General features: G+C 35.1%; 1 protein-coding gene across 1 annotated transcript in view; it reads left to right on the top strand.

Moving 5' to 3' along the window:
* The first annotated feature begins 11,825 nt into the window (after positions 1-11,825).
* LOC111088957 overlaps positions 11,826-15,345 on the top strand; it is a 23,472-nt gene continuing 19,952 nt past the window's right edge. Inside the window, exon 1 of the mRNA XM_022400390.1 lies at positions 11,826-13,682. Coding sequence (XP_022256098.1) covers positions 12,950-13,682 — 733 coding nt within the window. The 5' untranslated portion in view covers positions 11,826-12,949. The remainder of the gene's footprint in view (positions 13,683-15,345) is intronic.

Here is a 15,345-nt window from a genome sequence, read left to right as displayed (position 1 = left end):
CAACAATGGAATTGAATTGCAGACAGAGATAGAGACGGACAATTGAGTCAAGCGCGTGAATCGTTGTGAATTATAGCGTGACTGTGGAAATTAAGTGTATTGCAAAGTTGTATTAAGAAAGAATAAACTAGTTTTATTTAAGAGAGAACTTGTATCGCTAAAGTTTCTTCGGAAATAATTTTTAAGGAAAATTAACAAACGAACACAGAGGCGTAACAATATTATATCATATAACACTTGTGACGGATTTCATGTAATGTTCCTACACGCATTTTGGACCACACATGTGTATTTACTTGGGCATGTACATTGCCATATACATTTATCTTAATTTTATGTCACCACATACAGTAATGGTTCTTAGACATATAGCTTCTATCTTCTTGCCCGACTAACATAATAACCGTCTTGGCTTACTTCCAGAGCTATAGCAGGTAGCTTGGTAAAGTTGAGTGCTGCCATCTGTAAGCCATCAAGCTTTTCAGACTTTCGCGAAATAAATACTCACAGACTGAGCTCAGCTGAACTTATATTTTTCAGCTGAAACTTCTCGTTAGTAATGATTAATTATTTGTATTATCACTATAGTGTAAAGGAGTAAATATTCAAATAAGAACAGAACTCCATCATTGATATGGGGAAGCTCTTCCAGCATCAAACCAGTAAATAGATAATAAAAAGTTAGCAAAGGTTCGAACAATATTCTCCATAGTGTTTTTGGTACTTTGCCAGATTAGGTGAACGACTTTTATGAAATGTTAGATGTTTTACTTCCGAATAAAATAACTCAGTAGCTCAGAAAGCATGAGTAGAAAAGCCCTCTTGACTGTGTTTTTGAACACATAACTCTCATCTTCAGTTGTGCAAACTGTCGATGCATTAAACTATTATAATTTTGTTGATCGAGTAGTAGTTGTAATCGACACATCCTGCTACTTACTACTACCTGATAGCTCAGAAACACTACTTCTTTTCAATCATTGGTTGTTCAACCTAATAACTTCCTTAAGTATGATAATGAAATGGAAATCACACAATGTAATGTACACATTTCACAGTGAACATCATTTGATAGGTTGGAAAGCAAGGAATGCAACTTCCTTTCAAGAAGCAGTTTCTCAACTTATTGGTCATCCTAGTTGATACAGGACTGGTGACTGCATAATTTAACACAAACATAGTTCCTCATGTTACCACTCAGGGGCTCAGAAAGTAAGGATTGTGAAACTAAATCACTCAGAAATCATTTACACTACCTCACCATCCCAGTTGATATACAATGACAACTGCACCTTGTAGCATATATATAGTGCCTCGTGTCACCATTTGGGCGCTCAGAAAGCAAGGACCACAACAACATTTCACTCAGAAATCTTTCAACTACCTGATCATTCTAATTGGGCTCTGCGTTCAATTCCAGACATATCAGTTAGGAGCTAAACATTCACGGTTCCATGGTCCATCTGAGCTAAGCATCGCCTCTGGATCTAGAATTTCTTCATCTAGCTCATCATAAACAGCCAGATAAATGCCCACAGCTCTTGTCTGCTCTTTCTTATCATTGTAGTTTGTGTCATCATACAACTTGTATAGCACTTCATTTGACTCTTCATGGTCAAGCCAGTTTACCATACGCTTTTGTGTGTACTTTGACTATCGTATCTCATATTTTGGAGAACTGACTCGTCAGATTATAAGATGGGGTTTGGTCCAGCTGGAGGCAAGAGGATTCTATGCTGCTAGATAAGCCTCGTCCAGTTTAGTGAAACAGTGACTAACCACAAGTATATATAATCGATCTTTATCTGTCTCTGGGACTGAGCCAGTGATATCCAGGGCTATTTTCTGTAAAGATGAACCACAATCTATTGTTAGGGTTTACCCTGTTTAGGTCGACTTATCCTTTGAGTGGTACACACCATACAATATTCACATGCAACTAGAACAAATCATTTAATGTTAGCAGAAGTTTGTGTAACATCTTGATGTCCTCCAGTCTTTTAGTTATACAAAGTTTAGCGAATTTCCTGCCTTAGAAATTTAAGGATTACTAGCTACAATACAGGCTTAGAAGAACTGCTTGGAGGTTGGTAACAATGGTACAGCACATCTTTTTTACCCTCATAACTGATAGTACAAGTATCATAGGTTACATGCACCCGTACTACATCCTACAATCAGAATCAAACATTTTCCACCTTGATGCATGGCAAGAAGTACCTACACTAGGTCTGGGTCCTTCCTAGAGCTCTTGAACAGTTAATCACGTCATCCATCCAGCACTGGAATATCACTGTATGTTTTGTTGTTATAGTATAAATTATCTTAACTACCACATGGTATCCAAGGTGTTTGCACATTGAATGAAAAAGTACAGGGCCTTACCATTCGGCGAAGTAATCCATCTTCATTTCTATGTTGACATAATTCATGACTAACTTACAATCCTGCAATGCTGTTATTCAGATTTCTATCATCATTAAAGTTCATGAGCCATTCCAATGACGAATGGTCCACTCAAACAGTGAACTTTCTGCCATACAAATAGTGTTAGAAATGTCTCACAAAGACAACAATTGCAAACGGTTTCCCTTCATCCTGCATTATTTGAATCCCATAGCTGTGAGTGTATGACTTGTGTATGCAATTACATGTTGCACTCTATCCTGTGACTGCGAAAACACTGCACTGATTCCAGTAACACTGGCATCAATGTCCAGCATGAATTCACAATCCTCCCGTAGCTATGCCAACACTGGGTCTTCTATCAAAGCACATTTCAGAGAATAGAATGATTGCATATTATCCTCCCTCTAAATGAAAATGCATTCCTGGCTTAGTTAGAGCTCATAACAGTGAGGAAATCTTAGAAAAGTTGCCCACAAACCATTGGCAATAGACTGCAAAACTAAGGAACTGCAGACATCTCGTTTTGTTATAGGTTGAGGCCAATCTTTCAGCACTATTATTTTAGCAGGATCCTTGGATATTTCTTCTCTACCCCCAATATGACCGAAAAATTTCACCTTCGTACATTGTCTAGATATCAATTTGAAGCCTGCATATTTCATCTGATGGAATGCCATTCTCAAGTTCTTAGCTGAAAACTCTAATGTACGACCAAACAGTAAGACATTGTCGGCATAGAATATCAGATATGACTCCAATTGCAACTCTTTTAACTGTAAAATCCATTGACCAATCGAAAGTAGCGAGCATCTTACACAACCAATCGAAAGCAGCAAGCATCTTACACAGACCGAACGGTATAATTCGAAGCTATTTCGAGTGCCTAAAGCAACCTTGAGCCTGCTTTCGTAATTTCATTCAACTTGCTAGTATTTGGATGCTAGATCGAAGGTACTGGACCAGTAGATCTCTTCCAATGCACCCAGACGTTCGTCCATTCATGATACTGGAATGACATCAATGTGAGTTACAGTATTCACCCACCTTAAATGACCAAGCACTAAGATTCCATCATTTAACATCTGTTGTATTTCAGCGCTAGCTATGTCCCTAGTACTCCAGGGAAGCCTACATAGTGGTTGTTTAATTGGTCTTGCATCACCTGTACCTACCCAATACTAAGTGATTGTAGTTCGACCCAGTTGGTCATTTGGTCCTTTAAACACATCAGTATATTTTGTTAACAACCCACTACGTTTTTGCCACTGTGCTGAATCTGGATTGTCTGCACAATCTTGAACTAGTAATCTCAGATGTGTTAGAATATGGATGTTTAATTTTGGACACAGTGCATGGATACAACCAGGAATACATTTTAAAACAAACTATAAATATAAAAGCAACTTTTTAAGCTACTTAAAATGAAAAATAAAGTGATATATTATCACCAAGCACACAGAAAAAAATCAGTTACCATATAAAATAACAATAACCGTCCCAAATTATTGAAGAATATGAGTATTTTCACATATTGTGTAGAAAAAATCACAATATAAATATAAAACTCAATGTTTCAGTAATCCTGGAAGAAAGGTAATGCCATATATATATGTACACACACACACACACACATATATATATATACATATGTATAACAGTAGTGCACAAAAATCACAACTTCAAAGAAATAGATGAAACTATTTTAAGTTAACACAAACAAAGGTAATGCCACGTATTTCACACATTATACCCCTTATATTGCAATAACACCACTGGCAGTTAAGTAAGGTTACCAATGGTGAAGAATGAAATCCTACAGTCACCTTACTTATACTAAAGAGAACTAATATAACCGATTACTATGTAATGTTACCAAGAATGAATTCTAATGCCCTACATTCAATATAGTTGTGAAACAGCACCCTAGTAATTATGCAGAGTTACCAATAACCATTGACAAAGTTTCATGGTCTTCCACTGCAATAAGATGACTTGTAAAAACAAAATATATATGTAAATATAACAGGCTGACCAAATTAATAGAACGTATATCTAATATCGGACTAATCCATCTTTTGCCCAGATGACAGCCATGATATGATGTAGTTTTATTCCCATTCAGGCATTAATATTATATGCAATTCATGGAGCAAAGTAGGCAAAAAATAGTGATGGCGAATGTGTCTTTCAAGTTCATTACAAAGAAGTTTAATTAAATTGAGATCTGGGGTTTGTAGTGGCCATGAGAAATGCCTGAAGTCTCATTTGGGCTTCTTAAACCACGCAAACATAATTTGGACATGGTGAATGGAAGCAATGTTGTCTTTGAAGTAGCTGTCTCCATCAGGTAGCATATGAATCATCACTGGATGTACTTGATCAGAAATAATGCTGAGGTAATCTGTGCTATCCATTTTGCCTTCTAAAGGAACTGAACAGCCCAGAGTATGCAAACTATGACTCCACAACTAAAGGCCTGCACAGTTGGAACTACATTAGGTTAGTGAGTTATTGTTGTGTGTGTGTGTGTGTTTTGCAAATCTATTTTCTCTCTCCATGCAAAAGAGGGTGAATCGTGTTTGATTAGACAGTGTCATCTTTCAGCAGTCGTTATTAGTCCCAAGGCTATACTTTTACACCACCAAATGTAATTTGCCTTGTTGTTAACTTAGTCTGGTAGTTTATGCAATGGTCTCCTATGACTGTGATGTTCTTTATAATGTAAAATTGGAGATGATTGTGAATTGATCTGAACTGAACACCTCTCAATTGTTGTATTGTTTGATGTTGGTTGGACTTTACCATTATTGTATTGTTTGATGTTGGTTGGACTTTACCATTATTGTATTGCTTGATGTTGGTTGGACTTTACCATTGTTGTATTGTTTGATGTTGGTTTGGACTTTACCATTGTTGTATTGTTTGATGTTGGTTTAGAGTTTACCATTGTTGTATTGTTTAATGTGGGTTTGGGCTTTACCATTGTTGTATTGTTTGATGTTGGTTGTACCTTACCATTGTTGTATTGTTTGATGTTGGTTGGACTTTACCATTATTGTATTGCTTGATGTTGGTTGGACTTTACCATTGTTGTATTGTTTGATGTTGGTTTAGAGTTTACCATTGTTGTATTGTTTAATGTGGGTTTGGGCTTTACCATTGTTGTATTGTTTGATGTTGGTTGTACCTTACCATTGTTGTATTGCTTAATATTGGTTGGACTTTAACATTGTTGTATGGTTTGATGATGGTTGGTCTTTATCATTCTGTCTAACTGCTTTTCTCCTTTTTCTGTTATTATGTCAATTGCTGCAGATATTTTATTTAACCTTTTTCCGTTGCTAATAAAGCTGAGTGACCAATGTCTTGGAACAACCTACCCATGAAACTATCTTTGCCACTATGGCATCTGCTTAACGTGCACCCATTATTATGTCTTTTTTGCATGTTGCAGTATCTTTACCTTCCTCCATATATGTTAGACTGGCTACTCTAATGTGCTTGTTCTAGTCATTTAAAGTGTTGCAGGAATCATCTGGCATGTCATGTGAGTAACCTAATTTACATTTTTACATTAGCTCAGGCCCAAGTCTAATAGGGTATATAGTACTTAATATAGTGGTCAGCCAGTGTGTTTGTCACTCACTCTCTCTCTATATATATATATAAAAGAAAGCACACAGTGTGTACTGATATAGAGTAGTTTGTCATATGTTGGGCAATCAGCTTTCCAAGACTGCTGTTGATTTCTTATTTAAAGAGGTGGTTTGTTTGGTTATCTTCTTCACCTTTGCCAGGTCTCCGTTGGTTTTAATACGCTTGTCCTTGATTCAGAAAAGCTTTATGGTTGTCCTAGACTAGCTGGATTTGCTCTAGCCTCTTTTCTTGTCTTCTTTCTTCTTTCTCCATTCATTTAGCTGCTTGGGTCCGGTAGTGGTGTTTTAATGCATTAGCTTCTTGAATGGTGAGATGTGATGGAACACTTATTGGCACTGTTATCACAAAATCAAGATGGTTAGGCTGTATTAAGGTTTCTTGACCAGTGGTAATAGAATCAAATATGTGGATGTTCAACATTGATGTCATAAGTAGTTGTAGTGGTGAACTGAATGACAAAGAATCAATGTGGAGGGGGTAGATGACAAGAGTGCCATTGATGAAGGACCTCCTTGAGATTCTTCTGATTTCTTCATGGATCTGAGAAAGTCTTCTTGTGTTCAGAGACGTGATGATCCCATCCGAAATGAGCATGCGTATGATTATGATGCTTTTGGGTAACATCATAAACGTCAAAAAAGTGCTATTCTTTTTGTATGACTCTTTCATTTTGATCATTGTTGGTTCTGTTTCTACCGGCAGAGTTGGTTGCATAGGCTGCCGACTATGCTAGCAGTCTGGGTTCTACTGACATGTCAGGGAAAGATAATGGCTCCCTCACCATGGATGGCTTGCCTGTCAGCAGCTCATGAATAAAAAGATAGCTGATGTTGATGGAATTTGGGGTGGTTCCTCAGAACTCAGGAATAGACAATTTGTGGCTTCCACAACATCCTGCATGAAAGATGTATCAGTGAGCCACTGTCTGGTTGACTTTAGATGTCTTTGGAACTGCCAGCTAATCTCCAAATTGCCAATCACCAAAAAGAAAATTTTTGCCTTCTATTTCGCTAGAGTAGGATAGTCAAATAAATGAATTAATGTAAACTGCTTACCAGTTAAGTAGATAAGAGAGCCAGAATGTTTAATTTTTTTTTAATTTCGTGCAAAGCTACACTAGGGTTATCTTCACTAACCATCCTTAATTTAGTAGTAATAGACTAGAAGGAAGGCACCCCCCACCGCCGACTCTTGTGTTACTCTTTTACCAACGAATAATGGAATTGACCATCACATTATAACGCCCCCACGGCTGAAAGGGCGAGCATTTTTGGCAACGAGGATTCGAACCCGCGACCTTCAGACTGCGAGTTGAGCACTTTAACTACCAGGCCATGCCAGGCCCAAAGGGTTAAGAATTTGATGTTATACAAGAAATGTCAGAATTGAGAATGTTTGGTCAGGAATTCAATTATAAGTGGAGGTTTGAACTTTTTAATACTCCTGTAATAATACACTTCTAAAAGCAGATTGCGCACGCGAAGTGTCAAAAATATTACCTTGGCCAAGCGTAACTTCTAAAGACATGTTTGTACTTATGCATGTATTGCCTGAAGAAAATGTTTATCAAGCGCCTGTGAATATCCTAGTCTAGGACATGCTATTAACCAGCATACAACTGTGTTCCCCACTGTACCATTACCAAATGACCACAACTAACACAATACTGGTACATATGCCTCTGAGCTTTTTACAATTGTTTGGTTGTTGTAGTAACAGGGCTCATTTTCGAAATGGAAGGATGGGATGCGAATCGTAAATAGTGGTTTTTACATAAATAACTGAAATAAAGTTTACCACTGTACAAGTACCACCTTTCAATCACACAAACATCTTATTTCCATAAAACTTTGCTGTAAAACTTAGTACAGCTTGAAGCAACTACAAATCGAAACCATACACTATCAGTCTTCACTATAATGTGTTCTAATTACAACTTGTACCAAAATTAGATGTTAAAATAATATTCAGCCAAAGTACATGGTCATGCAATTTGAAATATGCAATATACGTTGTGAGTATAGAGTATTTGTAATTAAAATGGCTCAAGATTCAATCTCATAGTATTAAATTTTCAAAAATAATTTGGGGAGCATGCCTCCAGAGCTCACAGGAATGACATGCTTTGCATGCCAGTAATGTGCTTTTCACACACATCATGCGTCACATTGTTTAACTGTGGCAATAGCCTGACCATTCAAAAATTGCTTCATATGGCAATGATACTCGATAGCTAATGTTAGATATACACGACTGTTTCCATTTAAATTTAATGTGAGACTTATTATTGAGATAGTTATGTTGAATTTAGTTATTTTTAGAAGTAGTAGTTTATCACAGATTTGTTCGTGTAACCGTTTAAGAATCATATGTTGTGTAGTTCAGCAGTTATGAATTGGTGATTGTTATATTATTGCATCATGTTACGAAAACCTTTTGAGTTTGTTTCGCTGTTTTAATTGCATCATAATATCTAGTAGTGTGTGTGGAACATTCTAGACATCTGTCGGGGTGTAAATACACGTCCAAAATTTAGTTCGAAAGATAGATCTAGAATGCGTGAGTTTGGCCATAAAGAGCATATAGTGGCAATTTTTAAAGTGAAATTATCACAGATTGTATTGTAATAATAAAGTAGAGAAGAATAATTTGTCTTGTCAATTGTGTTTTAAATTAATTGAACCAATCTGTGTGGACTTTGACGAAACAGATACAATTACTTAAAGCTCAGGATACAACTGTGATAACCATTGTGACGAACATTTGTCTTGTTTTAATATATTATTTTGAAACAAGTGGACTGCGTGCTGTTTGTTTATTATTGAAATTTATCGCCAACAAGTCACAGACACCTACTGAAAAAAATCTGGCCCATACAAAACCTAACAACTAATCTAGATCCAAACACTTCTCTGAAACTAAATACTTCACAGAATGACAAGCACTCTACCAGCTGAAAACAATTGAGTACTCAATACTCATTTACAGTTCACCACTACTGATCTAACTGTTCACTTGTATTTATATGTAGACACTTTGCAAAGATCTTTAATCACTAATATTTCTCAACTTTCTAGGACTTCTTTTATAAACATTTATTTTATTAACATCATACGCCCTATAACTAACATACAGTTCACAACATAGTTAAGTAAAGCTCAAGAAACCTGTTTAACAGATTCTCTTAGAGAAATGACATTTTGATAAATTGCTAACTGAGGTATTCTTTCTTGGCGAATTAGATAACAGCTTGGAGTAGACTCGCCCATAAACTTCACTGCTCATTGACCAGTTGATTTAACAAGCACCGATCACTGATTTATTGTGTTAGAAACTTGAAGTTTATCGACATATTTAAGACAGTGTTGGGGTTTAGGAAAATGTATTTTACACAGATTTTCACAGAGTATTTACACATATTTTCAAAGAGTATTTATACAGACTTAACACAGATTTTTGATAGTATTTTAATAAACTTAACTTCAACCGAGAATTCCTCAAGTTCTCTGGGTACATTAGAGTTAACTTTATTTTTCATTTGTGCAGGTGCTATTTGGAATTTGGATTTCACATAGATTAAAGCGATGATTAACTTTATTATTTTACATCTCAACTTGGTGATAGACTCTGTTAGTATTCCTCATCTATATCCTAGACCAAGTCACAGGGGAGAAGAATTTGCCCTAGCTTTATTTTTTTATTATGAATTTAATGCAGGTTACTCGAGAGCTATCTGCACTAGCTGCCTTTAATTTTGAAATCATAGACTAGAAGTAAGGCAATTAGTTAACACCATTCACTTATTTTTCTCTTTATTAATAAGAGTGTGTCATGGCCTGGTGGTTGGGCACTTGACTTACGATTTGTGGGTCACTGGTTTGAATTCCCGTCACTTTCACTTACTCTTTCAGTCAATCCCACTATTGATTGGTAAAATATAGCTCAGGAGTTAGTGGTGGGTGATGATTAACTACCTTCCCTCTAGCCTATCACTGCTAAATTAGGGGTGACTACCACAGATAGCCCTTTATTAGTTTGTATGAAATTCAAAACAAACCAGTCTTTGCTAATGAATAGTGGGAATAGTTGTCACATTATAATACCTCCGTTGCTGAAAGGATAAGTATGTTTGGTGATCAGATTCGAACATGGAACCCACAAATTACAAGTAGAGTGTCCTAACCATCAGGCCATGTCAGGCCTACTCATACTATTAAGAGTTTATTTGTATATTAAAGTCTTCATTGCTCTTGCTAGTCCTTTATCCGTTGTACACATAAACACAAGATTACTTGCCCTACTGTGAATTGTATAGTATTTTTATTGTATAGTAGTGCTTTTTTATATTTAAAATTGTAAAATTATCAATAAACATTTGTTCTTTGTATGAATCTTTGTCTCGTCTACTTCTTTGAGACTCGACTGTCACCACTCATTGGTAAAATGTACACCCAAGTCCAAGATTCAAAAACCTCCAGTTATTAGTAGACCTAACTTTTTTACTTTGCTAGTCATTCGCGAGACACCAACTGATGAATACTCGTTAACTGATTAACAGATATCCTCTCTTCATATATGGTTTAATTTTTCTAAAACTATGGAGAAAAATTTAAATGTTAAATCGCATATACATTATGTAACATCAAGCCTACCACTCGCCAAACAACAACACGAACGTTTAAAAACCCAGCCTACAACACTACTGTTATGGCATGATCGCCTTTTCCAAGCTAGTGAAGCATGATTGAAATTATAATAATTATATGTGTCATAAGACAATAATATTTGACCGATTACATTGTTACGCCTCCAGTCGTTAGTTAATTTTCCGTAAATTCGTTTCGACGAAACTTTAGCGACACAAGTCCTTTTTTAAATAAAACTGGTTTATTCTTTCCGAATACAACTTTACGATACACTTAATTTCAACAGTCGCTCTGTAACAAACGATATAATTCTCACGTGCTTAACAATATTCTCTCTGACTGCAGTTCAGTTACTCATTACCTCTGTTGTTCCGTCACGTTGTGATCGTCTTATATATATACAAGACTAACACATATCTAGTAAATGCTAGGGCATTCATGAAGGAACAGGATATTTCTAGAAACAGGTGGCGTGATACTAATGACGTGACCTCGCTGACGCAACAGTATATACATTTATGCAACAATAATTCACCGTTTGAAAATATTATAATATATGACATCAGATGCAATTTTAATTGCAAATAACATAATTTTTTTACCCACTGTGAAATTTTTGAAGTATAATATACCATAGGAAATTTTTAGTTCATGTTGTTAAATTAAAATAAAAGTGTAATTTCAGATCTAGGCCACAATTGGCTAAATGATTATCAAGCTGAACTGTGGATCGGTGATTCGTGTTCCATTGCTATAAAAAGAAATAAAAAAATACTCTCTATACTTTAGGCCATGGTCAAATTGCACTATAAGGTGGCGGTGGGTAATACTGAATAGTTGACTCTACTCCATCGGCTCAAATTATGGACGCCTAGTGCAAATCGCCCTTGTGTCGCTTTACACGAATATCCGAAACAAAACTAACCGTTTCAAATATTTCGTATTGTTTCTCTATTGATTTGATTATGCGATACGGACAAGAGATGGCGATAACATCGGTATTTTCGAGACAACCGCAAACCAATCAGGAGTCATCTTTTCAGATGGCAACAGGATCACGACAGAGATCTGTGTGTACGCATGTGTAAAATCCAGTATAGTCGTGATGTTGTGTTCGCATGTGTTTGTGATGGTGGTTGGTTATTGGTTCAGTTTCTGAGACTGTAAGTTCATAGTAGTTTTCTCAGAATCACTCCAATGCATGTGAAGTTAAGATTAAAATGAACAGTCATTACAACCTATAAATTGTTCTCTATCACAATTAACATGTTCAGAGAAATTTGTTGTGAAGAAATAAATAGTAAATCAGTGACCAATCTCGGGAACTATTTAGACTGCAACTTACTTGACAATGACAGGTCTGATCATTCTCCCATCATCAACAGTGACAACCAGCTGAAGAAGACTTTCTTTGGATAAGATATCATTGTGTTCATTCAGTCATTTGTGGTCATAGGAAAACATTTTTCACTGTTAACTATGTTTTTTGTGTAAAATTTGGTTAAATATCATCAGGAAAACTACTAAGTTAAGTATTATCTTATAAGTTACAATAAGTTTGCCAACAGTTGTGTGCTGTAGGATCTAGATTTATACGTTTTAAAACATACTTAATTGTAATTATGTTATTCACCACAGCCATTTTATTTTTTACAATTTTTACCGCTCTAGTTGTTGTGATATTATATTAAAATAAATGATTATGATTATTAGTTCTATAGCATGGATTTGGCTTTAAGTTTAAAACAATCATTTGAGTTGAAAAAGGGTAGAATATTCATTAGTTTGTCTTTTAAGAAATGTGAATTACATTTTTATTGTGTGATAAGTAGTAATTAACAGATTAAAATATGTAGACCAAAGTTCAATTATTGTTTTTCAATATATTTATACATTTACCTAATTAAATTATTGAAGATATTTACATGTTTATTGAAACACATGTAGCTATTATTTATTGGTCTTCAAGATGGGCAAATCATAATCATTTTAGAGGCTACTTTGTTAAATGTTTCAGGTTTAATTCATAAGAATACAATATGGGCTAAAAGCCACAGATACAAACATGTATTACTTTTAGGCCTATGCATTTTTAAAACATGATATATTTCATATACTAGTTGTTAATTGGTCATACTGCAGGATAGTTGACTTAATTAATTAATTACAGAGATAGTTCTATTTCATTGTCTCTATACTTGAGTTTATCATTTACATCTTTTGCTTGTGGAATATGCATGATAAATAAAGGACAGAGAAAGCATAAAACTAATCAGATGAAAATGGCTGGAGGAAATCCTGTTGGCAGAGCATGTCAGAATAATGATACTTTAGCTCATATAAACACACATCAAAATCACTGGCATGTTGGAGGTTTTCAACTCAATGAAACCTTTTCTTGTGACGGTAACAGAATGTGCCTGCGTAGGACACAACGGTGCTTACCTGCAAATGCTGCTTCAGCAGTTTACACTGAACAACATAACCTAGTGGAAACTCCTTCAGACTCGGTTTTACCAAGATCTCGCAGTATCAATTACCCTCCACCGTACACATCTGTGGTCACAACAGCAGGAAGGCGTCTTCCACCCCCTTCATACCCTCCACCTCCACCTCCTGATTTACATAGTATCCCCAGTAGTAGGTGTGATCCTCCTCCTCTTCCTCATCGCTCAAGATCTCCTTCTCGAAGATTGGCATGCAATAGACGCAATAGTACATTTAGACATTTTCATAGAAGAGGAAGGACTAGATTAAATGGAAGAATGGGAACTTTTACTGCTCCTGCTGCATCAGAAACTGAGGAACCTAAACACTGCTGTGGTGTGATGGTGACACAAACTGTCAGTATAAGGTGGTTTATTGTGATGATTGCTTTTGTCGGACTTTGTTGTGCCATAGTCGGAACAGTTCTAGGAGCTCTAAAAGCTACAGGAAGGGAACATCTGACTGTTTCTTTGCTTATGATTGGTAAGTTTTTTTCTAATTAATGTGTTTCTATAATTTCACTTGATAATATTAACTTATTAATTTCTTGTGGTGTATGATTGTGTCACTCTGATTTTAGTCTATAGTAATATCTTGTGCAGTGACCACAAAACTGGACATTTTAAAATTATGTAATGATCTGTAGTTTCATGGTTTAGCTAGACCAAGAGATAGTGAAATACTTGGATTATATATTTCAGTTTAACTCTTGGATTACTCAAATTAATTGTATTTAATAGCCTGTCATAAACTTGTGCCATGTATGTTGCTGTGTTATGTGAAGAAACTTGTTGAAAAATGCAGCAATCTTACTCATGGCACAAATCATTCAAGAGTTAATATATTGATCCTGAGGAAAGAAATGATAAGTAAAATTGGCAAAGTATCATGATAATGGTTATAAATGTAAATTGTATGGCATTTAGTCAGTAGTATTACCATTAACTATACATGTATCAATGAAGGAAATACCATAAGAACCATATGATTTTAGTAGGATATGTAAATTCTAATCAATTTTGTGCCTTTATTTCTTTAACATTTTCATTAAATAACCTAAACTGTATAAGGTCATAAAGAAACAAAAGTTTAAATTGAATTTTGCTTTTATACCATAGTTTTCAGTATTTGATTTGTTTAAAGAATCTTATTTTCTTTAAAGACAGTACACACACAGTTTGTTTGAGAAACCAATAATTTTTGTAAAGTAATGTTATGTTTCAGAAAAATCATCTTTGCTCTCATACATTGTTGTGATAAGCTTGTCAAAAGGAAGTCTTGTTACAGACAAATCAATATTTCTTTCCACATCCCATAACACTCCTTTGCAGTTTATAAGCATTTCATTTCTCCAGCACTTTACAGAAAAAGTGGTTACAATTATTTTTCCTTGATTCCCTGTCTGGAAATAGCAGTGTATACTTATAATTTCCAGATGGGGAAAAAATAAATAAAAGCTACCAATGCTGAAAATAAATCATTTTCAAGGCAGGGTGATAGTTTACAAATACTGTACATCTATCCACCTTTTAGACTGAACAAATGAATGCATCTATACATACAGTGTAGGATTTGGTTAATTAATTGTGAACATCAAATTACATACTAAATGAAATTTATGAAGAGGGTATTCATGTGGTTTATTACAGAGTTGAATTATCATGCCAAGTAATAAATACTTTGTAACAGTACAATTATGTTATAGGTAATGCTGGTAAGATAGTATACAATATTATTGGTACTGTTCGTAAGATAGTATACAATATTATCAATACTGTTGGTAAGATAGTATATATTATTGGTACTGCTGGTAAGATAGTATACAATATTATTGGTACTGTTCGTAAGATAGTATACAATATTATCAATACTGTTGGTAAGATAGTATATATTATTGGTACTGCTGGTCAGATAGTATACAATATTATTAGTACTGCTGGTCAGATAGTATACAATATTATTGGTACTACTGGTAAGATATTATACAATATTATTGGTACTGTTGGTAAGATAGTATATACTATTGGTACTGCTGGTCAGATAGTATACAATATTATTAGTACTGCTGGTCAGATAGTATACAATATTATTGGTACTACTGGTAAGATATTATACAATATTATTGGTACTGTTGGTAAGATAGTAT

The sequence above is a fragment of the Limulus polyphemus genome, unplaced genomic scaffold (genome assembly GCF_000517525.1).
Source record: "Limulus polyphemus unplaced genomic scaffold, Limulus_polyphemus-2.1.2 Scaffold4849, whole genome shotgun sequence".
Taxonomy (NCBI): Eukaryota; Metazoa; Arthropoda; class Merostomata; order Xiphosura; family Limulidae; genus Limulus; species Limulus polyphemus.
The sequence above is the reverse complement of the archived record's forward strand: the minus strand, read 5'-3'. Positions and strand labels throughout refer to the sequence as shown.